The 25,645-nt window shown below is 43.4% G+C and overlaps 1 protein-coding gene across 5 annotated transcripts in view; it reads left to right on the plus strand.

Annotated features, from left to right (window-relative positions):
- The window catches only part of pcif1 (phosphorylated CTD interacting factor 1), a 408,646-nt gene that overhangs the window by 13,460 nt on the left and 369,541 nt on the right, over positions 1 to 25,645 (plus strand). For 4 of the 5 annotated variants that reach the window (XR_011596083.1, XM_070895912.1, XM_070895915.1 and 1 more), the window contains 2 exons: positions 6,680 to 6,829; positions 15,580 to 15,704. Coding sequence is in view for 4 of the 5 variants with exons in the window: in XM_070895913.1 (XP_070752014.1) it covers positions 6,680 to 6,829; positions 15,580 to 15,704 (275 nt within the window). In the remaining variant the exon portion in view is untranslated. Of the gene's footprint in view, positions 1 to 5,990; positions 6,243 to 6,679; positions 6,830 to 15,579; positions 15,705 to 25,645 lie in introns of those variants that run through there. The other variant, XM_070895914.1, reaches the window with a different exon arrangement.

A 25,645-nucleotide genomic window follows, 5' to 3' on the forward strand; every position in this document is an offset into this window, starting at 1 on the left:
CACGAGACTCCCTAAGCAAGTGCTCTACTCTGAACTCCTACACGGCAAGAGGAAACTCTTCAAGAACACCCTCAAAGCCTCCCTGATAAAGTGCAACATCCCCACCGACACCTGGGAGTCGCTGGTCAAAGACCCCCCTAAGTGGAGGAAGAGCATCCGGGAGGGCACTGAGCACCTCGAGTCTCATTGCCGAGAGCATGCAGAAAGCAAGCGCAGGCAGCGGAAGGAGCGTGTGGCAAACCAAACTCCCCACCCACCCTTTCCTTCAACCACTGTCTGCCCCACCTGTGACAGAGACTGTAATTCCCATATTGGACGGTTTAGTCACCTGAGAACTCACTTTGAGTGGAAGCAAACCTTCCTTGGTTTTGAGGAACTGCCTGTGATGATGACCTGGAACTATTGCATAGTGTATAGGAGTTACTGTGGGTTTGTCCCCTGAACTATAAAAGCAGCTGTCATTTCAGATTGCCAGCTAAAACTTTGTTCTTGTCCTGTGAGTTGATTTTTTTTTCATTTATACAAACTCAACAGTGTTTGAAGCCAAAAACTGCCATTGACATGAAGATCTTAATGCAAATGGGTTTTTTTTTTGTGCGTATTCCCTACTTGAAGATTTGAGGGGCTCTGTGAATCAGTAGTGGCATCTGCTTGGCTCACGTGGCAAGATGCTGGAAGAGTTCATCAGATCCAGGAAACAATAATACATTTAACCTGAACCTACACTCCTGAAATACAGAGGGACTGTATCCCTCACTTCATTCTTGTGGAATAGACCATGGATTCGTCAGTCTCGGCAATGAGTAATTTTCGATATTGGATTGCATTGTGTTCTATTGGGATCTTCTATTTCTTTCAGAGTACAGTGTCTGTTGAGTGCCCCAAGTGGCTATTTGTAAATCCACCATATGGAATAGCTCCAAACACACCCTCTCGCAAATTGGAAAAACTCCTTTATTACATTACTTCCTGGATCTTCGGTTGGGTAGCTTCAAATCTAGTGGAGCAGACCAGAGGCTTATGTTGGTCTGAGTTCCTGGTACTTAGCAACAAAATTATTCAAAGCAGATGGACAATCGAGGAACTTGCACTCCTAAGGAACAAGTTTGGAGAGGCAAAAAACATTGCGGAAAGGTACTGCACATTAATGGTGTGTCTCCATTTTTGGAAGCATCTCCTCTCCCTTGCTCCGAGCCACGTCAGTCTCTACTCATGATGTTTGGTGAACAGGTGTTTGTAGGGGCACAGAAACATTTGGATTTATTTGCTTGTGTATGGAGCCCCTCTGGTTGAGACTGGGAGATCAGTGTGAGACATATTGATGGATGGGCATGCCCATCCCTTTAGGATGCAGACTATTGATGCATATTGTACAAAATGACATAGTTGTGGTTCCCACTATTTGTGTCCTCCCAGGAGAAAAGACCTCAAAATTCACTTGTATCTTTTGTTTCCTTATGGATTAATTTTAGTTTGGTTACGGTTACATCTATAACTTAAAAAAAAAAAAATTTGTACGGCATGGTATTAAATGATTAGTCCAGACTTAAATGGCCTTGGTGATGGATAGGATTGGCGGCTGAGCTCTGGGTCAAGCAGAAGACTGAGGTTTTGCCAGCTGGTTCTGCCTTAGCAAATGGTTGTGGATGGTGATGGATTCGGTGACAAAGGAGCACAGTTATGGCACCGGTCTGAAGCGAATGGTTTCAGACTTTGAGCATCTTTTAACTCCACCGTGATTTGATGTCTCTTATACAGTTTGACAGCAGAGAGGTAGCTCAGGGTCTGAGGGCAATTGAGAGGTAGAGTTGGGTGTCATCAGCAATATGTGGAAGTTTGCCCCGAAACAATTGGTGATTTAAAAAAAAATGAAATTAAAATAATTTTTTTATCGTGACAAAAATTAAATTGTTCCACACCTGATATAAACGTACATCAATTTCTGCTGCATTCGATTCTTTGTCACATTGAATATTTAAACATTTAAAAATAGTGACCATGTCATAATCTGTCTTACAGACATAAGGTCAGACGTCGTTAGTAATGCAGTAATGAACACAAGCCTTCCTTTACCAAAATCAGTTTTCCCCAAAGCTTTTTTTTGGCACACAGGTACTTGAAGAGTTATGTCTGAATTTCTGGGGCCCAAGGACACCAAAAAAAAGCTCTAAGTTTCCCCGTTGGATTTCTTCATTTTGGCGCAGCTTACCCTGTCCTTTAATTTTGGGGGTGGAGCCTTGACCTGCGGCAAAAAGGTCGGGTTGCCATGGTAAGGACACAATACAAGCTGAGGCTGGAAAGTGAAACATACAACCAGCTCCCAACACATTGCATCAACTTACCTCCAATTATTAAAGTTTCTCTTCTCTTTCCCCCGCTTCCCTCTCTCTCCCCCCCCCACCCCCCCCCCGGGCCGGATGTCAGTGCTGATCCCTGGCCGATGGGCCTATTGGTCTGCTTCCCTAGCCCGCCCAGAGTGCCTTGACAGTCCTGCTCTCTTTCCCCACCCCCGAGGGCCTTGCCAGTCCTGCTCACCCACTCCCGAGTGCTTTGCTGATCCTGCTCTCTTTTTTTCCCCCACCCCGAGTACTTTGCCGGTCCCGCTCCCCAAGCCCCTTACTGGTGCCAGTCGAGCTCCTCCACCTCCACCCCTAGCCCTGGCTGAAGGGCTTGCTGGTCTGCTCCCCAAGCCTCTTGCCAGTCCTGCTCCCTCACTCCTGAGTGCTTTGCTGGTTCGATTCTCTTCCCCCCCCCCGCCCCCTCCCCCCCCCCCGAGTACTTTGCCGGTCCGGCTCCTCCGCCCCTGGCCGAAGGGCTTGCCAGTCTGCTTCTCTAGCCTGCCCTGAGCCCCTTGCCGGTCCAGCTCCCCCATGCCCGGGTTCCGCCCCTATCCCAAGCCAAATGGGGCTCCCCCTCCCCCAACCCCCCTCTCTCTCTCCTTTCCTGCTGCAGTTGTCCGGGCATCTGCTGCACTTACCTGTGCGATTTCTTTAACTCTCCAGAAGGTTTTTCTACAGAGACCACATACGCTGGAATAACTTTCAGCTGGCCAAACTTCCCGAAATGGCCAGAATTGGCGCGGGTGGCAGGAAAAAAAACTTGCCTAAAAAAAATCGTAACTAACTTGAGTTACGCTGGTGCAAATTGATCAGGGAAACTTTTTTTTAACTTGGGCCAAAAAAATCAGCCTGCTCAAAATAACGACGCCAATCACTGGGGAAAATTGAGCCCTTAAACTTGCTGCTAACGTTTATTGTGAACCCATTTTCAGGATGACCTTTGTGGAGATTACATGTTGAATACATTCTGTAAGCCTGGGTTGGACAGTAACTCCATTTTAAGGAGTGTTGAGGTTTTGACTTTGGTTTGCAAGCTGTGGGGAAACTAAACCACAAACGAGGAGGTCTGTGCGGGGGTTTTTAACATGAAGAGCAGACTGTTCAAGGAATGAATCTGAATGTTAAGAGTGAACACAGACGAACCCTGCTGTCCGTGTTGCTCCGGTCTTTCTCTGAGGAATAATGTGCATCCAATGTTCTAACCTCATGCAGGAAAATACTTGAGCCCCATATAATGCATCTCTATGTTCAATAAATGGGAACTTTGCAGTTACCAGTACGCTGCTGACTAAACAGTTACTGCACAAGAATACACAGCAAGGACTATGTATTCTACTGCAGTGTTTCTCAAACTGGGGGTCCATGTCTTCCTTTTTCCTCAACTGACGATTCCCCTCTATTGTGATTAACATGGCTCTCAACTGTGTCCATTTAATTTCTTGCACTTCTGCTCTCTCCCCTTCCCCTCCCTCCCAGAGCCATGATAGGGTTCCCTTTGTCCTCACCTTTCACCCCACCAGCCTCCACATTCAGTGGATCATCCTCCGCCACCTCCAGCATGATCCCACCACCAAACACATTTCATTTCAGTATTCTGAAAGGACCGCTCCCTCCATGACACCCTGGTTCACTCCTCAATCATCCCCATCCCCTCCCCCTCCCACGGCACCTTCCCGTGCAAGTACAGGAGATGCAACATCTGCCCTTTTTACCTCCTCCCATCCCACTGTCCAGGGCCCCAAATACTCCCTCCAGGTGAACCAGCACTTTACTTGTATTTCTTGCAATCTAGTATACCGTATTCGCTGCTCACAATTCTGTCTCCTCTACATTGGGGAGACCAAACGCAGATTGGGTGACCATTTTGCGGAACACCTCCGTTCAGTCCGTAAGTGTGACTCCGAGTTTCAGGTTGCCTGTCACTTTTTAATTCCCCACTCCACTCCCACTCTAACCTCTCTGTCCTCTGTCTTTTGCACTGTTCCAACGAAGCTTAATATAAGCTCGAGGAACAGCACCTCATCTTTCGAGTAAGCACTTTACAACCTTCTGGACTCAACATCGAGTTCAACAATTTCAGACCAGGACCCCTGCCCCTATTTATTCACGTGGCAGCTGTTTATGATTCTGCCATTCCCATTTACGCCTCTTGATCCATCTTTTGTTTCTTTACTTGTCCCATTTACATCTCTCTGCTTTGTACTATCATACCGTTTGTCATTTAATCTCTCCTGCCTTTCATCATCATCATCAGATAAATGTTTCAAGGACACCCTCAATGCCTCTTTGATAAAGTGCAACCTCCCCACCGGCACCTGGGAATCCCTGGCCCAAGACCGCCCGAAGTGGAGGAAGAGCATTCTGCCTTTCACTCCATCCCTTCCCTTCCCTTCCCCCTTTCCCTGCCTATACACTTTTCTAGTTCTGACGAAAGGTCACCAAGCTGAAACTTTCTCTCTCCACCGATGCTGCCTAACCTGCCGGGGTGTTCCAGCATTTCTGTTGTTTTTGTTATTAATGCAAGTCCAGTTTTCTTTGCTGTGCAGATGATTATGTAGGTCTGGACTTCCCACCTGCCGCCCTGCCATGTTTTTGGTGGGTCTGGGCAACGGTGGAAAGGTTCTTGGGACGTATTCCCATGTATGGGCAGACGTAGTTTAATTCTACGCAAATTAGGGACATTTTTAATTCCCCCATTGTCTGTTGAGTGCAGGATGTAAGGCACCCCTGTTGGGCTCAAGTTTTCGGAGGAGAGGGGGGTAGATAACTTTCCTGGAGCAAGTGCCTTTCCAAGCATTCGCAGAGCATCACTTTGCATAAGCTGAAGATGATGACACATTTTTTTTTTAATGTGCACACTTTAGCAGGTAGTAGGGAGGCTGCATTGCCAGTGCTGTGGTGGGAGTCCGAGTCGACTTATCAAAAGCCCACCCCATTTCAGCAGGTCACCTGCTTCCTGTACTTAAATGCTTCCAAGGCTGCAGCCAGGGTTAAGGGCGCACCTCTGCAGCAGGTGGAAATCCTGCCCTGCTTGAGATGTGCCTCAACCAAAGAGAGCTGGAACATCAAGGCCATAAGTGTTCTGATATCTCCACATTGGGAAGACTAAACTGCTTCGCCGGTTGTTCGACTGTATGTTAGTTATGAACTGCCGCTTTCTCTTTCAACTGTAAATACTGTGTTTACCGTGTGCACCTTATCCCCAGGCAGTGCTCTTCTTTCCGAGTCCTGCCCTTGCAGAGGTAACGTGGCCCAGAATTGATGATGGCTTTTCACTGCAGTAAACTACACAGTAGGCTTTCTGTTGCTATGTCCTACGCATTCAATCTCCTGCAAATAGCAGAAATATCAAACGCCGGACTAATTTTATAAGCTAAAATAACGACATGGTTTATTTAACAATTTAACACACACAACCGTAAGGATGATCTAAACTATGGATAGCCGAGGTAGGTGAATAGTCAGCACACTAGGCATTGTTCTCATTCAAGTGTCAATCTGACGCATCTTCTTAGTAGAAAAATAGTCTTACAGTTTAAAAAGTCGCAAATTCTTCCACTGTCTTTATTGTTCCTTCAAACTTGTTCCTCCAGGACTGAGTGGTGACTCAGAATTGAGATCTCATCATGAAGAGGTTCAGTATTTGACAGAATTTCATGTGTAAGGAACAGCATTGTTTGACCTGTCATCAACACAGTCCCTCCAATGTTATTCTAACCTTTAATGCAATATGCTATGAAAAGCATCACAGAACACTAATGAGGAATTTTGACACCCATTCAGAATTAAATGACTGGTACACTCGTAGCGAATGCATCTACGTCCAAATATTTAGATTTTCAACGACGATTTCCAGTTTACCCCAAAAACCAGATTAAAGGATGGGCCTGCAGCCTTGGACAGGTAAAGCCATCTTGGATGCTACAGAATGCACAATGAGATCTATTTTACATTGCTTACTTAATTGAAAGGTACATACACAACCATTAGAAGTTTTCAATTTTCCTCACGGCTACTAAGCTGGGCAATCTACAGTAATAATCTTTTATATTGGTCAGTTTTCAGACTATATAGTGGGATGTAGCCCTGTATTGTCATTGCTTTAACTATAAAGTGCTGGACACTTGCATCCTGGTTGTGGTTATTGTTTTTGCTTTGCATTTTAATTTTAGATTGCATAGAATTAATGTTCAATTAGCTCGATTGTCTTGGGATTTAACAGAATGAAGTTTCGCAAGTGCAAAAACAGCGCAATCAAATTCCAGCTCAAATAGAACGTTTGCCGGGCTGTTTGGAGCCACGTGTGCTGTGGAGTCACTCTTATTGTTTTGTCGTCTTAGTTTGCAGGGCCGATGCAAAAGAAATGGCGAGTGAAAACCACAGCAGTCTACAAGCGGACCCCACAGCGATTGTCCAGCCGGCGGGTACATCCGACCAGGGGCAGCCCTCATCGCCAAAGTCTGTCAAACCGGTGGCGCAGGATCTGCCAGGTGAGAGCGGAGCCTCCGATTCATTCTCAACTCTCTGTTTGCAGCTCTAATCTCTCTAACTGGTTGGGTGCCTTACAATCATTGTACTCCAAGTACTTGGATATGCACGTGAAGAGCTGTAATCTACAGAGCCACGGACCAAGAGCTGGAAAGTGGGATTAGGCTAGGTAGTTTTTTTGGGCTGATACAGACACGATAGGCTGAATGGCCTCCTGCGCCGCAAACGTCTGATAATTGTATGGTTGCAAATGGATGTGTATCTAGAGCTTTCTAACATCTTTGGAAACAACAGAGTGTAGAGATAGTTGGCCAGTTGTATATTTACAGACAGTTTACAAGTTGCCACAGAAACTCTAGATTCTGTTCAGTTATTTTATACTTGGTCCCAACTCGTGACAGCAGTTTGCTGATCGTGAATAACTAATAATTTTTATGAAAGGCATTAACGGCCGTGGAGGATCCAGATGTTAAGTTACAAATAATCGCTACTCTTTGGCAGAAGTGTTGGTGTGTTTAGGTAATATTATTTAGTTGCTGAGGGATGTTGATGATTCTGCCATGTGTTAAGGAGGGGGATACCGTTGCATTTCTGAGGGAATGAGCCATTAAACGGAGGCCTCGTCTGTCCTCCAGGGTGGTCATATTCCCAATGGCACTATTCCCAAGAGCAGGGAAGTTCTCCTGGTGTCCTGACCGATATTTATCCTGCAACCAACATCACCAACCAAAAACACATTAGTCATTCATATAATTTGTGGGACCTTGCTGTGCAGAAATTGACTGCTGAACATCCGTATATTGCAACAGTAATTATACCTCAACAAAATTGGCTGTGAAGCACTTTTTGATTTTTTTCTACATTAATGGTACTATATAAATGCAAGATGTTCGGAAGCCTCAGGCCATGTTAGGGGATGATGATGAGTCTCTGTGTGTTTAGGGAGTGTCCAGTTGTGGAAAGGGTGGTGAGTCCAAGTGTGTGTTCAAGAAGCGGTTTTGATAAATTGCTGGGGGTCAGTGAGGTGTGAATGCTGGTATGTTCCTAAGTGCATGTTTAAAAGGAGCTTCGATGAGTTGCTGTATGTCTATTTAGAACATAAGAATTAGGAGCAGGAGTAAGCGTAGCCTGCTTCACCATTCAATAAAGATCATGGTTGATCTTCTACCTCAACACTTTCTTGCACTATCCCCATATCTCTTGATTCCCTTAATATCCAAAAATCAATCAATCTCTGTCTTGAAATGTACTCGGACTGAGCCTCCACAGCCCTCTGGGGTAGAGAATTCCAAAGATTCACCACCCTCTGTGTGTTGATGTTTCTCCTCATCTCTGTCCTAAATGGCCAACCCCCTGGAACTATGATCCCTGATTCTAGACTCCCCAGCCAGAGGAAACACCCTCCCTGCATCTACCCTGTCTAGACCTGCAAGAATTTTGTATGTTTCAATGAGATCACTTCTCATTCTTCTAAACTTGAGAGAATATAGGCCTAGTCTGCTCAATCTCTCCTCATAGGATAATGTCCCCATCCCAGGAATCAGTCTAGTGAACCTTCGTTGCACTCCCTCTATGGCAAGTATATCCTTCCTGGTAGGGAGACCAAAACTGTGCACATTACTCCAGGTGTGGTCTCACTAGGGCCCTATATAATTGCAATAAGATGTCTTTACTCTTATACTCAAATCCGCTTGGACAAATCAAATTGGTCAGGGTAGTCTTGAGGAGGAGGAGGTGAGTAAGGGATGGGTTCCTTGAGCAGTATGTAACGGAACCAACCGGAAGGCAAGCTATCTTAGATCTGGTCTTGTGTAATGAGACAGGATTAATAAACAATCTCCTAGTAAAGGATCCCCTCGGAATGAGTGATCGTAGCATGATTGAATTTCAAATTCAGATGGAGGGTGAGAAAATTGGATCTCTAACCACCGTACTAAGCTTAAATAAAGGAGACTATGAAGGTATGAGGGCAGAGTTGGGTAAAGTGGACTGGGAAAATAGATTAAAGTGTAGGACATTTGATGAACAGTGGTGTACATTTAAGGAAACATTTCACAACTCTCAAGAAAAATATATTCCAGTGAGGAGGAAAGGGTGCAAGAGAAAAGAAAGCCATCTGTGGTTAAATAAATAAAAGGACGGTATCCAATTAAAAACAAGGGCATACAAAGTGGCCAAAACTTGTGGGAGGACAGAAGACGGGGAAGCTTTTAAAAGCCAGCAAAGAACGACTAAAAAAATGATTAAGAAAGGGAAGATAGACTGAAAGTAAACTAGCACAAAATATAAAAACTGATAGCAAGATATAGGTATATAAAAAGGAAAATAGTGGCTAAAGTAAATGTTGGTCCCTTAGAGGACGATACTGGGGAATTAGTAATGGGGATCATGGAGATGGCAGAAACTCTGAACAAATATTTTGTATTAGTCTTTACGGTAGAGGACACTAACAATATTCTGACAGTGGATAGTCTAGGGGCTACAGGGGTGGGAGGAACTTAACACAATCACAATCGCTAAGGAGGTGGTACTCAGTAAGATAATGGGACGACTAAAGGCAGATAAATTCGCTAGACCTGATGGCTTACATCCTAGGGTCTTAAGAGAAGTAGCGGCAGGGATTGTTGATGCATTAGTTGTAAGTTACCAAAATTCCCTGGATTCTGGAGAGGTCCCAGCAGATTGGAAAACTGCAAATGTAATGCCCCTATTTAAAAAAGGAGGCAGACAAAAAGCAGGAAACTAGACCAGTTAGCCTAACATCTGTGGTTGGGAAAATGTTGGAGTCCATTATTAAAGAAGCAGTAGCAGGACATTTGGAAAAGCAAAATTTGGTCAGGCAGAGTCATGGATTTATGAAGGGAAAGTCATGTTTGACAAATTTGCTGGAGTTCTTTGAGGATGTAATGAACAGGGTGGATAAAGGGGAACCAGTGGATGTGGTGTATTTTGGACTTCCAGAAGGCATTTGACAAGGTGCCACATAAAAGGTTACTACACAAGATAAGAGTTCACGGGGTCGGGAGTAACATATTAGTATGGATAGCGGATTGGCTAACTAACAGAAAACAGAGAGTCGGGATAAATGGTTCGTTCTCGGTTTGGCAGCCAGTAACTAGTGGGGTGTCGCAGGGATCAGTGCTGGAACCCCAACTATTTACAATCTATATAAACGATTTGGAAGAAGTGACTGAGTGTAACGTAGCCAAGTTTGCTGACGATATAAAGATGGGAGGAAAAACAATGTGTGAGGGGGACACAAAAAATCTGCAAAAGGACATAGACAGGCTAAATGAGTGGGCAAAAATTTGGCAGATGGAGTATGATGTTGGAAAGTGTGAGGTTGTGCACTTTGGCAGAAAAAAAATCAAAGAGCAAGTTATTATTTAAATGGAGAGAGATTGCAAAGTGCCGCAGTACAGCGGGACCTGGGGGTACTTGTGCATGAAACACAAAAGGATAATATGCAGGTACAGCAAGTGATCAGGAAGGCCAATGGTATCTTGCCTTTTTGTAAAGGGGATGGAGTATAAAAGCAGGGAAGTCTTGCTCCAGCTATACAGGGTATTGGTGAGGCCACACCTAGAATACTGCATTCAATTTTGGTTTCCATATTTACGAAAGGATATACTTTGGAGACAGTTCAGAGAAGGTTCACTAGGTTGATTCTGGGGATGAGGAGGTTGACTCATTGGAATTCAGAAGAATGGGAGGTGATCTTATCAAAACGTATAAGCTTATGAAGGGGCTTGACAAGGTGAATGCAGAGAGGATGTTTCCACTGATGGGGGAAGACTAGAACTAGAGGGCATGATCTTAGAATAAGGGGCTGCCCATTTAAAACAGAGATGAGAAATTTCTTCTCTGAGAGTTGTTGATCTGTGGAATTCGCTGCCTCAGAGAGCTGTGGAAGCTGGGACATTGAATAAATATAAGACAGAAATAGAGAGTTTCTTAAATGATGAGGGGTTATGGGGAGCGGGCGGGGAAGTGGAACTGAGTCCATGATCAGATCAGCCATGATCTTATTGAATGGCAGAGCAGGCACGAGGAGCCGTATGACCTACTCCTGTTCCTATTTCTTATGTTCTTATAAAGGCCAACATACCATTTGCTTTCTTAATTGCTTGCTGTACCTGCATGTTAATTTTCAGTGATTTGTGTACAAGGACACCCAGTTCCCTCTGAACACCAACATTTCCCAATCTCTCACCATTTAAAAAAAATACTCTGCTTTTTTATTTTTCCTACCAAAGTGGATAACTTCACATTTCCCCACATTATATTCCATTTGCCGTGTTCTTGCCCACTCACTTAGCCTGTCCATATCCCCTTGAAGTCTCTTTGCATCCTCCTCACAACTTCCATTCCCACCTAGCTTTGTATCATCAGCAAACTTGGATATATTACATTTGGTCCCCTCATCCAAATCATTGATATAGATTGTGAATAGCTCGGGGCCCAAGCACCGATGCTTGTGGTACCCCACTGGTTACAGCCTGCCAACCCGAAAATGACCCGTTTATTCCTACTCTCTGTTTTCTGTCCGTTAACCAATCCTCACTCCATGCTAGTATATTACCCCAATCCCTTGAACCCTGTATTTGTTTAATAACCTCTTGTGTGGCACCTTATCGAATGCCTTCTGAAAATCCAAATACACCACATCCACTGGTTCCCCCTTATCTATTCTGCTAGTTACAACCTCAAAAAACTCAACAGATTTGTCAAACATGATTTCCCTTTCATAAATTCGTGTTGACTCTGCCCAATCTTGTTATTATTTTCTAAGTGCCCTGTAACCACATCCTTAGTAATAGATTCTAGCATTTTCTCTACGACTGTTCTAGAATTATGGAATTTTGGAAGATGACGACCAATGCATCCACTATCTCTAGCCACCTCTTTCAAAACCCGAGGATGTGGGCCAGCGGGTCCAGGGGAGTTACTGGCTTTCAGTCCCATTAATTTCTCCAGTACAATTTAAAAAATAATACTAATTTCTTTCAGTTTGTCATTCTTGCCAGACCCCTGATACTCCACTATTTCCGGGAGGTTTTTCGTGTCGTCTTCTGTGAAGACAGACACAAAGTATTTGTTTAATTTCTTTGCCATTTCCTTATTCTCCATTATAATTTCTCCTGTCTCAGTCTGAACATACAAACAGTGACACAGGTAAAGACCCTCTGGTCCATCAAGCCTGTCCCTAACAATTGCGATACCTTGTGGATCACAACATATACACTCCACCTCACCCGAAACCTTGTGACCATGTGATCTCCTGGGAGAGGCAAAAAAAAACAGATTAAAAAAAAAACCCAGGCCAATTTGGGGGGAAAATCTGGGAAATTCCTCTCCAACCCATCTAGGCGATCGAAGCTAGCCCAGGAGATCACTCTGGCCATTAAATTCCTTGCAGTACCTACCTTCATTACCTTCATCTCCGCCGCAGCCAGAAACAAATCCAACTTTTGCTTGAAGGAATTCAGCGAGTCTGCATCCACCACATGAGAGGGCAGCTGGTTTCAGAGGTCTACTATTCTGTGAAAAGAAGCATCTCCTGTCTTCTAAAGGGGCCCACATTTACTTTCGCTAATCTTTTCCATTTTACATACCTCATTCTATTTTCCCTTTTAACAATTTCTTGGTCCTCCTTTGCTGAATTCTAAAATCCTTGCAATCTTCAGGGTTGCCGCTCTTTTTGGCAACATTCCTTTGATCTAATACTATCTTTAACTTCTCTTGTTAGACACAGTTGGACCACTTTTCCTGTGAGGTTTTTGTGCCTTAAAGGAATGTTTGTTGTAAATTATGTATTAATTCTTTAAATGCTCGCCATTGCTTGTCTATCATATCTTTTAATGTAGTTTCCCAATCTACCTTGGCCAACTCGCCCCTCATACCTACATAGTTTCCTTTGTTTAGATTTTTGACCCTAGTTTCGGATTAACTAAATCACTTTCAAACTCAATATAAAATTCTATCATATTATGGTCACTCTTCCCTAAAGGCCCCTTTACTGCAAGGTTATTAATTAACCCTTTCTCATTGCACAATACTAGATCTTAAAATGTCCCTAGTTGGTTCCTCAACGTACTAATCTAGAAAACCATCTTGTATACATTCCATGAATTCGTCCTCTACACTATTACTGCATATTTGATTTGTCGAGTCTATATGTAGATTAAAGTCCCCAATGATTACTGTATTACCCTTCTTACATGCACCTCTAATTTCCTAATTTATACTTGGGCGCAGCCAGGTCCCACAACCAGCAAGAACATAACACAAGAATTAGGAGAGAGTAGGCACTTTGATTCAATCAGATCATGGCTGATCTTCAACCTCAACTCCACTTCCTGCCCGATCCTCACATTATTTGTTCTCCTAGAGTCCAAAAATTGATCTGTCTCGGTCTTGAATATACTCAAATGATCGGGCATCCACAGCCACTTGAGGTAGAGAATTTCAAAGATTCACAACCCTCTGAGTGAAGAAATTCCTCCTAATCTCCGTCTTAAATGGTCGACTCTTATCCTGAGATTGTGCCGCCTAGTTCTAGACTCTCCAGCCAGGGGGAAACAAACTCTCAGCATCTATCCTGTCAATCCCCCTCATAATCTTTTATCTTTCAATGAGATCACCTCTCATTCTTCTAAACTCCAGAGAGTATAGGCCCAATCCACTCTCCTTGTAGGACAACCCTCTCATCCCAGGGATCAATCTAGTGAACTTTTGTTGCACCACCTCTAAGAGATGTATGTCCTTTCTCGGGTAAGGAGACCAAAACTGTGTACAGTACTCCAGGTGTGGTCTCGCCACAGCCCTGTACAATTATAGCAAGACTTTGTTACTCTTGTACTCTAACCCCTTTGGAATAAAGCCCAACATGCCATTTGCCTTCCTAATTGCTTGCTGTATCTACATGCTAAATCTGTTTCTTGTTTGAGGACACCTAAATCTCTGAATATTGAGACAAATGATTGAGTTATCTGTTTTAGTGATGTTGGTTGAGGAATAAATATTGGCCAGGACACTGGGAGAACTCTCGTGGACTATTGGGCAATAGTCTTTATTGGTGCGGTTAGTCTTCCTGTAAAGCCCACATTTTTGGGGCTTTCGACGTGCCTTCATTTATCCTCACCTCTACCATTTCTATACACCACTGTTCCTTGAGTCAATTCTGCTTCTGACATGTTTCAGACCACATGTCAGTTCTCTCATATATTGTTTAAACTTTGTAAAACACCTAATAATTTCACCAATTTCTTGAACATTGTCACATTCTGTGCAGTGGACTCCTCTTAATGCATAATCTGGCAACCTTTCAGTGATTACCAAAAGCTTCGAAGAATGTGCTTGGAGCACTGCCATTATTTCTTCATGAATTTTCTCACCTGGTGTATCTGAGTGATGGACTCTTGCCCCTATAACCCTCAGTAAAGCAGCCATTTGATTGCTGTCAATAAACAACTTGTTCCAAAACTGGTCAGATAAAAAGCAGATATTGATCACTTACAGGTTGGTGACATACCCCACTTGTGTATATATTTAATGGTATCAGTAAATGACCAACCAATTAGATGGAGATGGCAAAACATCAGATACTCTCCAAATGCACTGGTATTAACCAGATCTCCACACTGCAAGGAGTGTTGATGGGTGTTCTTGCTTTTTTCTGATGGTGCAATATAAATGGATATTGCTGAATCTTGGCAGACCGTTCAGTGAAGGAGACATACTATGTGTGAGCGTTTTTTTTCAGGTAGTATCAGGAACTGTTTGGGTTTGGTTTGATACTGTACCATAACTATTTTTAAATCTCCCTTTCCCACAAGCTTTGTTATAATGCAGCTTCCATCCCATGCAAATGTTTAGTCTGTCCAACCTGTATCTGTGTGAAATGAAACCTCCTGAATTAGGGAGGGAGAGAATTTCCTACGCTTTCATCCATATATTGTCAGTAAGGTTGTACAGTTAATGATCGGTGTTAAATATATGGTGGGAAAGTGCGGTTGATCAAAGGTTATCTGGGTACAGCTCCCTCGCTGGCTCAGCAATTTGACGTGACAAGCTGTGAGCCACACGGCTCAGGAGTTCCCAGTGATGTGCAGTTAGGTGATCTCGGCCAAGAAGCTGTTAGCGGTATTACAATTGGGTTTGTGCCCCTGGGTTAGTGGGAAGGGAAAGGGCCAGGCACCCCACTCCTGTCTGCATGTGGGGTGAGAATACGTTCAGCCAACCACGGTCTAGTACCTGCTGACATTCGCTGTCCAGCATCTCATCTTCTGAAACCAGCCCAAGAGTCACCAGGGGAGGGGTGGGTGGAGGTGGGGGAAAAGAAGGTTTTTAAAAAAAAAAAAACTGAGGAAAAATAAATCTCTAAATTGCCCAGGCACATTTTAATGTTTCCTTCATGAAAAGGTAGAGAAACATTGACTAAAGGGGATTTCTATACACCAGTGATAGAAATCTTTAATCCCGTTTGTTTATTCTGAATCAGTGATAGGGACATGTCTAATCTACAGTACCAATCAGGTCTCTAGTGGAGAGAGAACTCTCTCATCCCCCTCAGTGCTGCTGCCACATACTCTTAAGCTAACTTTGTAGAGCCAAGATGCCTTGCCTCAGTTCTGACTGAGCTGTGGCTAAGGTGGATTTAGTCTGGAGGCGTTCATGTGTCATTGACAGAACATGTGTATGTGTGTAATTTATTTAAACCTGAGCAGAATTTTGATTATGGTATTTTCAGATGAGCTGGTTCAGGCAGGATGGTCGAAGTGTTGGAGTAGGAGAGAAAACAGGCCATATTACTTCAACAAGTTCACCAACCAGTCGCTCTGGGAAATGCCTGTGTTTGGACAGCATGATATCATCGTGAGTAACCAAATGCTCTCTAACATGCACTGTGCAGGACTTGCATCTATCAGCCAAACTAACTATCACTCTCCCTATTTAGCTTCAAACAAAAAAGCATTCTGTTTTCAGTTGAGTGTATGATCATACACATTCTTTGGCTGCACGTGTCATAAAATGGGTAAGTAAAAAAAAAAGTCTCCCCGGCCTTTGTAAAAGTCAGATCTGGTGTTCATTGCCTTAAATATTCGTTATAAATAAGGATATCTTGCAGGCTGAATAATGTAATGCGGCCAATATTGCAGAATATCTCTGAACCTTCCATGGATATCAGAGTCGCTCTGTCTTTCATTCTTTCCTTTTCGGAGGTTTTTTCTTGGTGCACAGCTCCATATTTGGAAATTGGGCAGTTTTTCTCATCTGTGTTGAGACAGACTCTGCTACAGCAATATTATAATGGGATCGGGACAGATGAGAGGCCTATGACTCACTGGTTTGCTTTTTATGTGAAATCATGGTATAATGCAGATCCCAGAGCTGTGTTTGTGTAAATCATTTAACTTTCTAAGAAGCAGGGATAGCCTTTGGCTTCTGATGGTACATGCTGGTTTCATGAGGAATTGGTTTAACTGCATGTTCTGTACAATTATCACAGCAACAAAATACAGAGAACAGTAAAGACACTGGTCTTGTCTTTAATTTAGCATCACTAATTTGCTGCCCATTTCAACAGTGCTATTGGTTTACAATCCATGCTCGCTCACACTGGGGTACTGTTTCACTGCACCTGCAGTCCTCTGGTATCTTACGCATAGCTGTTCAGTTGTGAACCTATACAGTGAGCGTCATTAAAGCTATTTGGGCATATAGGCATCAAACCTGATGACCTTGCCAATCCATCACATGCAGCAGGGGTGGTCAGTGATGAGGAGCAGGAGCCCTGTGCTTTTATCCTTGCCCAACCTGCAGAGTCCCACTGCTGTCCCAGCTGACATCACCTAACTCTACATGGGTTAAACTTGGGACCGTCATGACCTGTGTGGCTCAGTACATTATATAAACATATGAGCAGTGTTGTCCACTGATTTGACCCACCGAGCCGTTGCAGGATCACCTATCTTGTATACTTTGGTACAAATATACTGGGGAGTGATAATTTCCTTGAATTGTGAACAATTTTGGGGTAGAAACCTGTTCATTTCGGTTTTACTTCTCATAACTTTATTAGTGCGACTGCTTGTCACATTTTCACAAACTAATTATACTTCATTGCTCCAGACCTTTGAATGCACAGCAAAGCATTCACAACGTCTCCTTTCCCTTGGCCAGTTACTGGTCCATGTTGATGATTGAAAGAATCTTAAATTAATGCAACTCCTAATATGAATTGTAGATATATTTTGATGGCTGTTCAGTGTAAATTATAAATATATTTTGATAATTTTACAAAGGCTGTTTCTGTAGGAACATTGGGGTCCCTTAGGGTCCCACAGTTCGGGAAAATCTGACAACATAAAAAGAGGAGAAGCTCCACCAGCCTCATCCGAGGGTGTGGAGACATTACTAGGCTTCCATTTGTCCCAACTTAGCTCTTCTGATTCCCCACACGATTTTCCACTATCCAATCTTAAAGAAGACCCAATTGGCGCAAACTGTGGACTGGAGTGTGTCTGTATTACTTGTGGTTTTATATTCTGTCTGTACTCACTGACACTTTGTGTGGTACATAGATCTATATTCAATGAAGCCTGAAGTCTCTCAAGTCTACTGCTCTGTCTGTTGGATTCGATCCACTCACTGGTTTGGGTGTTATATACTCTTAGCTTACTTTTATCTGTTGAATGCTGTTCTTTTTCGTGCCCAACAGGCAAGTCTTATTAATCCTTTATTCAATTTTCTCAAGTTGTGTTTAATCTTTTGGCTAATTATTTAAAGTTAACAAATGCATATTTGTATTTGCTAAATTCATAAGTTTTGGTTGACATTGTCCTAAAGGTACAGGGAAGAGATTCTGGAAAACAATGGAAAAGAAAGCAGGAATTTGCACTTGTTTGGCACTTTCAAGACCTTGGGATGCCTGAAGCGCTTCACACCCAATGAAATTGTTTTTTTTTTTTAAAGTGTAATCACTATTGTAATGTAGGAAACCCAGCAGCCAATTTGTGCACAGCAAGGTTCCACAAAAAGCAATGAGATATATGACCAGATAATCTGTTGTGGTGATTGAGACATAAATACTATCCTGGGCATCAGAACATATTCCCTACTCTTCCAATAGCCATGGGATCTTTTACATCTATCTGTGAGGACGGGCATCTCATCCAAAAGAAGGCACCTTGGACATTCCCTTGGTACTGCACTGGTCCTGGTGTGGGACTTGAACCCACAACTTTGAGTCCGAGGCAAGACTGCTACCACTGAGCCAAGGCTGACACCAAAATTTAATTTGCACGGAGAAAGATTCATGTGATATCCATCGTGTCTTTTTAAATGTGCAGGAGATGAGTGTGCTTCCTGAAAATGTGAAACTGATTTACAAATTAATGCCACCTCTGTCTAAATTATCAAACTAGGTTCTAGCTGGTGTTTGGCATTCCAGTCAAAAGACAAAAGTCTAGTAATCTTGGAGATGGTCCACTTGTTTTGGTCATTAAAGAGGAGATGTGTGCAACTGCTATTATGTAAAGTGAGCAGTAGAAATGGTGTGGGGAGCACTCAGGATAAAGAAACCAGAGGTGGCAGGGAGAAGGAGACTGAAGGACAAGATTCAGTAAGAGGCGGGTGAGGGGGCGGGATGAGGTTGAAAACGGCAGACAGAAAAGTAAGATTGGGAAGATGGGAGCAAAGGAGCAACAGATTGAGGATGCAGAAACTCCAAAAGATGGGGAGAGACCAGGATTGAGGGCAAAAATAGAAAAAACAAGGGGGAAAGAGAAGAGGAAGCCAGTTAACTGAGAAAATGAGGGTTCACCCTGAGACTCAGTAAGTTGATTCAGCGGGTAGCTGAGCCATTATAAACTCTGAAGCTCCCATGCTTGCTCCCTGGTCTGTGTGGAGTTAGATCTCCCGACAGGAATGGAGCAAAAATCAGCTGGGTTTCTACTCCTGATCACTGCTCTGTGGTTCCTGCTGCACAGTGGATGTTGGGTGAGGACAGGATTGGATGCGAGGGAGAATTGTGATTGATGAAGTTATTGCCTTTTGCCTCTGGATCAGAGTGCTCGCTCGCATGCATGACACTGAGGATTTGAAATCTGGAGAAAGGAAGATAAGATAAAACATGGGACTCGCCGAACTACATCATGATGTCGTAGAAACACCTGGACCTTCACCGAAAGGCTAGGCATGTTACAGAAAGCTGCAATGGCAAAACTGCTTATTGGTGCAGCAATCTGCCAGCTAGGACAACAGGTCTGCTGATCTTGCCTACTGGGGATTGTGGGCGAAACACTGACTAACTTCCAACTGCAGCTGCTACCTCCATATAACAGCTAATAACACTGCTTAATAACAATAATCTGCCAAAACACGTCGTCGTAAAACATCTGGGAAAACCCTCGGGCTGACTGACCAGCTCCAGAATATATCTGCTTCCGCATCATTCAGTTGCGCAAATCCTTTGTACCATCAGTTACCTTACAGTCAAGACCGTGTGATTTAGGGCTCCAAAAATGCAATAGCCTTTCACCACCTACAAGGCATAAGTCAGGAGTGTGATGGAATACTCTCCACTTACCTGGATGAGTGCAGCTCCAACAACACTCTAGAAGCTCGACATTATTCAGGACAAAGCAGCCCACTTGATTGGCCCCCCAATCTGTTAATGGATAAAACGACAAGATCAGGTGGGAGGTGTTTAAAAAGAATTTAATGTGATACTGAACCAGTTTCTACTCCTAAGGGACAAGAGCTCTGCTTGCCAAAAAAGCCATGGATGACTAGAGGTAAAAGAAAAAATAAAACTAAAAGAAAAAGCATACAAAAGTGCACATCCTGGCGATTGGGAAAGGTGACAAAACAACTAGCAAGAGCTACAAAAGGAAGTAAGAAAATAAACTTGAAAGAAATATTAAAATCAATGCAATTTTTAACAATTATATGGGAAAAAGAGGGTGGTCAGGAGCAACGTTGGGCCCTTAAACTGATGCTGCCGATATTGTCCAAGGTAAGGAAATGGTGGACATGTTTGAATAATGACTCCGTAGCGGAAGAGGATAGCGTGCCGGACATCCCAAGGAAACTAATATTGAATCAGGGACAGGGACTTGCCAAAATTAATGTGAAGAAAATAATGGCACTAAGGAGTGACAAATCCCCAGGACCAGATGGTTTCCATCCCAGGGTTTTCAAGGTGAGCACATTGCAGATGCCCGAACTATAATCTTCCAAAGTTCTCTCGATTCGGAACCGTTCCTTTAGATTGGAAAATTGGGCATGTCATAGGATTACATAGGTGAATCTATGAAATACTAGAAATTAGTAGGATCTATAATTAGGGATAGGGTGACTGAACACCTTAATTTTTCAGCTAATCAGAGAGCCAACATGGATTTGAGAAAGGTAGGTCATGCCTGCTGAACCTGATTGAATTTTTTGAAGAGGTGACCTAAAGTAATAGACAGAGGAATATCTATGGATGTTATTTATGTGGACTTCCAGAAGGCATTTGATGAAGTCCCACATAAGAGACTGTTAACGAAGGTTGAAGCTCATGGAACTGAGGGCGAGTTATTGACCTGGTTTGGAAATTGGCTGAGCAGCAGCGTCCAGGTACATAGATAATTAAAATGTCATGGACAGGTACAGTAAATAATCTAAAGGGCTGATGGAACGCTGGCCTTTATATCTAGGGGGGGGGTAGAAGTTATGCTGCAGCTGCACAAAACCCTGGTTAGACCACACTTGGAGTACTGTGAGCAGTTCTGGGCACCAAGCCTTAGGAAGGATATACTGGCCTTGGAAGCAGAATGATACCTGGACTCCAAGGGTTAAATTACGAAGAGAAATTATACAAACTAGAATTCCTTAGAAAAGGGGAGGTGCAAAGAGACCTGGGTGTCATGGTACATCAGTCATTGAAGGTTGGCATGCAGGTGCAGCAGGCGGTTAAGAAAGCAAATGGCATGTTGGCCTTCATAGCAAGGGGATTTGAGTACAGGGGCAGGGAGGTGTTGCTACAGTTGTACAGGGCATTGGTGAGGCCACACCTGGAGTATTGTGTACAGTTTTGGTCTCCTAACCTGAGGAAGGACATTCTTGCTATTGAGGGAGTGCAGCGAAGGTTCACCAGACTGATTCCCGGGATGGCGGGACTGACCTATCAAGAAAGACTGGATCAACTGGGCTTGTATTCACTGGAGTTCAGAAGAATGAGAGGGGACCTCATAGAAACATATAAAATTCTGACGGGGTTAGACAGGTTAGATGCAGGAAGAATGTTCCCAATGTTGGGGAAGTCCAGAACCAGGGGTCACAGTCTAAGGATAAGGGGTAAGCCATTTAGGACCGAGATGCGGAGGAACTTCTTCACCCAGAGAGTGGTGAACCTGTGGAATTCTCTACCACAGAAAGTTGTTGAGGTCAATTCACTAAATATATTCAAAAAGGAGTTAGATGAGGTCCTTACTGCTAGGGGGATCAAGGGGTATGGCGAGAAAGCAGGAATGGGGTACTGAAGTTGAATGTTCAGCCATGAACTCATTGAATGGCGGTGCAGGCTAGAAGGGCCGAATGGCCTACTCCTGCACCTATTTTCTATGTTTCTATGTTAAGGGGCGATCTGATGGAAGTTTTCAAGCTATGAAGGGGAATGGATAGGGTAGATAGAGAGAAACTATTTCCGCTAGTTGGAGAGTCTAGAGCTAGGGAGCATAATCTTAAAAATTAGAACCAGGCTTTTCAGGAGTGAAATTAGGAAACTCCTCTACACACAAAGGGTGGTAGCAGTTTCGAACACTCTTTGCAAAAGGCAATTGATGCTAGATCAATTAATTTTAAAGCTGAAATTGATAGCTTTTTGTTAACCAAGGGATATGGGCCAAAGACTGGTATTATGGTGTTAAGTCACAGATCAGCCATGATCTAATTGAATGGTGGAACAGGCTGGAGGGGCTATATGGCCTACTCATGTTCCTATAATGGTTAACTCGTCACTTTAAATGGCAAGATAGTGTGGGGTAGCAACAACCATATGCAGCTATATAGAGTCTTCAACATAAAATATCCCAAACCTCTTCATAAAGGAATAGGAGAGGATTAGGGATGATGACTAAAAGCCAGATGGAAGAAGTAGGATTCGAGAATGATGTGACGTATGACTAAATGCAAGAGATTTAAGTTAGAGAAACTATTTCTGCTGCTTGAAGAGTCCAGGGCTAGGGTGGCATAGTCTTAAAAATTAGAGCCAGACTCTTCAGGAGTGCAATTAGGAAACACTTCTACACAGATAATGTGTGCATAGGGTTGGTTATTGGGCTGTAGAATGTACTGCTAGAGTTAGTGATTGAAATCGAGACCATGCTAACTAAGAATAGGTTAGTTAGGTGGATGAAGGAAAAGGGGGTGAAGTGATGGGAACAGAGTGGGCACATGGGATCCAGGATACTGCTTGTATGGAGGATAAACACCATACTGACGGGGTGGGCCGAACAGCCTGTTTCTGTGCTGTGATTTCTGTCATTTTATAAGGAGGCCTTTGAAGGTGGGGCAACAGGTGGAAATGGAAAGTGGCTTAGATGTTAGAGTGCCAGAAACTGCTGCCCCATATGGAACTAAATGAAAAGAGGATGCATAGGAAGAGTGGCGGTGTGTGTACAGTAGTGGTAGACAAGGGGGAGTGGAGCAATGTCATGGAGAACCATGAAGTTAGAAAGAAAGGACTTGCATTTATATAATGTTATTCACAACCTCAGGACATCCCAAAGTGGTTTACAGATAATTAATTACTTTGAAATTTAGGCACAGAAGAAACACCGTGGAAGAGGATGGAGTGGTCCATTTTTGGAAAACTAATAAAATATTGAGACCCACCCAGAAGAGTAGGGTACACATCTCAAGGTTGCACTAAGTTTTACAGACCATTGGGTGGATGACATACTGCAAGCTGTGGCCCATCAATCTATTCCACATTTACTGCATAAGAATATAAGAAATAGGAGCAGGAGTAGGCCATTTGGCCCCTTGAGCCTGCTCTGCCGTTCAGTAATATCATGGCTGATCTGATCTTGGCCTCAACTCCACTTCCCTGTCCACTCCCCATAATCCTTGACGCCCCTATCATTCAAAAATCTGCCTATCTCCACCTTAAATAAATTCAATGACCCAGCCTCCACAGCTCTCCGGGGTAGAGAGTTCTGAAGATTCACGACCCTCAGAGAAGAAATCCCTTCATTTCCGTTGTAACTTATTCTGAAACTATTCCCCCTAGTTCTAGATTCCTCCATGAGGGGAAACATCCTCTCTGCATCTACCCTTAGAATCTTGCACGTTTCAATAAGATCACACCTCAGTCTTCTAAACTCCAATGAGTATAGGCTCAACCTGCTCTACCTTTCTTCATACGACAACCCCTTCATCTCAGGAATCAACCTCGTAAACCTTCTCTGAACTGCCTCCAATGCAAGTATATCCCTCCTTAAATAAGGAGACCAAAACTGTACTCAGTACTCCAGCTGTGGTCTCACCAACTCCCTGTACAGTTGTAGTAGGACTTCCCTACTTTTATACTCCTTCATTTGGAAACTCTCCAGGGAATTTTGGTAGATTAAAATGTTGGGTCTTAAAAAGAGGTGGCTGCAGAGATGGTGGATGCATTGGTTGCAATCTACCAAAATACCCTGGAGTATGGAGAGGTCCCAGCGGATTAGAAAACCTAGTTAGCCTAACATCGGTCATTGGGAAAATGCTGGAGTCCATTATTAAGGAAGCAGTAGCAGGCCATTTGGAAAAGTATAATTCAATCAAGCAGAGTCAGCATGGTTTTATGAAAGGGAAATCATGTTTGACAAATATGCTGGAATTCTTTGAGGATGTAACGAGCAGGGTGGATAAAGGGGAACTAGTGGATGTGGTGCATTTGGATTTCCAGAAGGCATTCGATAAGGTGCCACATAAAAGGTTACTGCAAGCGATAAGAGCTCACAGGGTTGGGGGTAATATATTAGCATGGATAGAGGATTGGCTAACTAACAGAAAACAAAGTGTCGGGATAAATGGGTCATTTTCCGGTTGGAAAATGGTAATTGGTGGGGAGCCGCAGGGATCAATGCTGGGGCCTCAACTATTTACAATCTATATTAATGACTTGGGTGAAGGGACCAAGTGTAATGTAGCCAAGTTTGCTAATGATACAAAGATGAGTGGAAAAGCAAGTTGTGAGGAGGACACACAGAATCTACAAAGAGATATAGATAGGCTAAGTTAGTGGGCAAACATTTGGCAGATGGAGTATAATGTGGGAAAGTGTGAGGTTATCCACTTTGGCAGGAAAAATTAAAAAGTAAATTATTATTTAAAAGGAGAGAGATTACAAAATGCTTCAGTACAGAGGGACCTGCGGGTCCTTGTGCATGAAACACTAAAAGTTAGTATGCAGGTACAACAAGTAATCAGGAAGGCAAATGGAATGTTGGCCTTTATTGCAAGGGGAATGGATTATAAAAGCAGGGAAGCCCTGCTACAACTGTACAGGATATTGGTGAGACCACACCTAGAGTACTGCGTACAGTTTTAATCTCCTTATTTAAGGGGATATACTTGCATTGGCGGCAGTTCAGCGAAGGTTCATTAGGTTGATTCCTGAGATGAAGGTATTGACTTATGAAGAAAGGTTGGGCCTATACGCATTGGAGTTTAGAAGAATGAACAGTGATCTTACTGAAACATTTAAAATTCGGAGGGGGCTCGACAAGGTAGATGCAGAGAGGATGTTTCCACTCATAGGGGAATCTAGAACTAGGGGGCATAGTTTAAGAATAAGGGGCCGCCCATTCAGAACTGAGATGAGGAATTTCCTCTCGAGGGTTGTAAATCTATGGAATTCTCTGCCCCAGAGAGCTGTGGAGGCTGGGTCATTGAATATATTTAAGGCAGAGATAGACAGATTTTTGAGCAATAAGGGAGTCAAGGGGTATGGGGAGCGGGCAGGGAAGTGAGGCTGAGCCCAAGATCAGATCAGCCATGATCTTATTAAATGGCGGACAGGCCAAATGGCCTACTCCTGCTCCTATTTCTTATGTTACTGTAACCAATGCATCCACTATCTCTGCAGCAACTTCTTTTAAGATGCTAGGGTGCAGGCCATCAGGTCCAGGGGACTTGTCCACCTTTTAGTCCAAACATTAGTTTGCCTAGTACTTTTTCTCTCGTGATTGTTTTAAGTTTCCCCCATCCCAATATCCCCTTGGTTATCAATTTTTGGGATGCTTTGTGTCTTCTACTGTGAAGACTGACACACAATATTTGTTCAAAAGCCTCTGCATGCCCAAACCAAGTCTTCACCCAACTGTAGAGCTTTGTCATTGGATCTCATACATATCCATACTCCAGCAAGGCACAAATTCCAACTGCAACTTGCAATGGTGTACTCACATTTTCAAAGGTCTTCATGCATAAAATCATTGTCACACTGTCTAGCTCTGTGATGAACAATTATGGACTGGCACTCAGGATTGGCTGCACGATAGGTATATATCTTGTCACTGTGTACGTACTCCTTTAACTTGTGTGTCTGTACTGCTCTGCTGCCAGACTGGATGGTACCCAATATAAAGGAACAGCTCTTCTAAATCCTAGATTAATTTGGTGGAGGCCATTCAATACAAAGCATTTTGCTCATTCGGTGTCCTTGCCACTGGGCTGGATATGCACTCCCTCTGTCACAGCACATTGGTTGCACTATGTACGATCTGCAGGGCGCACTGTAGTAACTTATCCCCTGCCACCTCTACCACTGTGAAGGTCAA

This window comes from Pristiophorus japonicus, chromosome 12 (assembly GCF_044704955.1).
Source record: "Pristiophorus japonicus isolate sPriJap1 chromosome 12, sPriJap1.hap1, whole genome shotgun sequence".
NCBI lineage: Eukaryota > Metazoa > Chordata > Chondrichthyes > Pristiophoridae > Pristiophorus > Pristiophorus japonicus.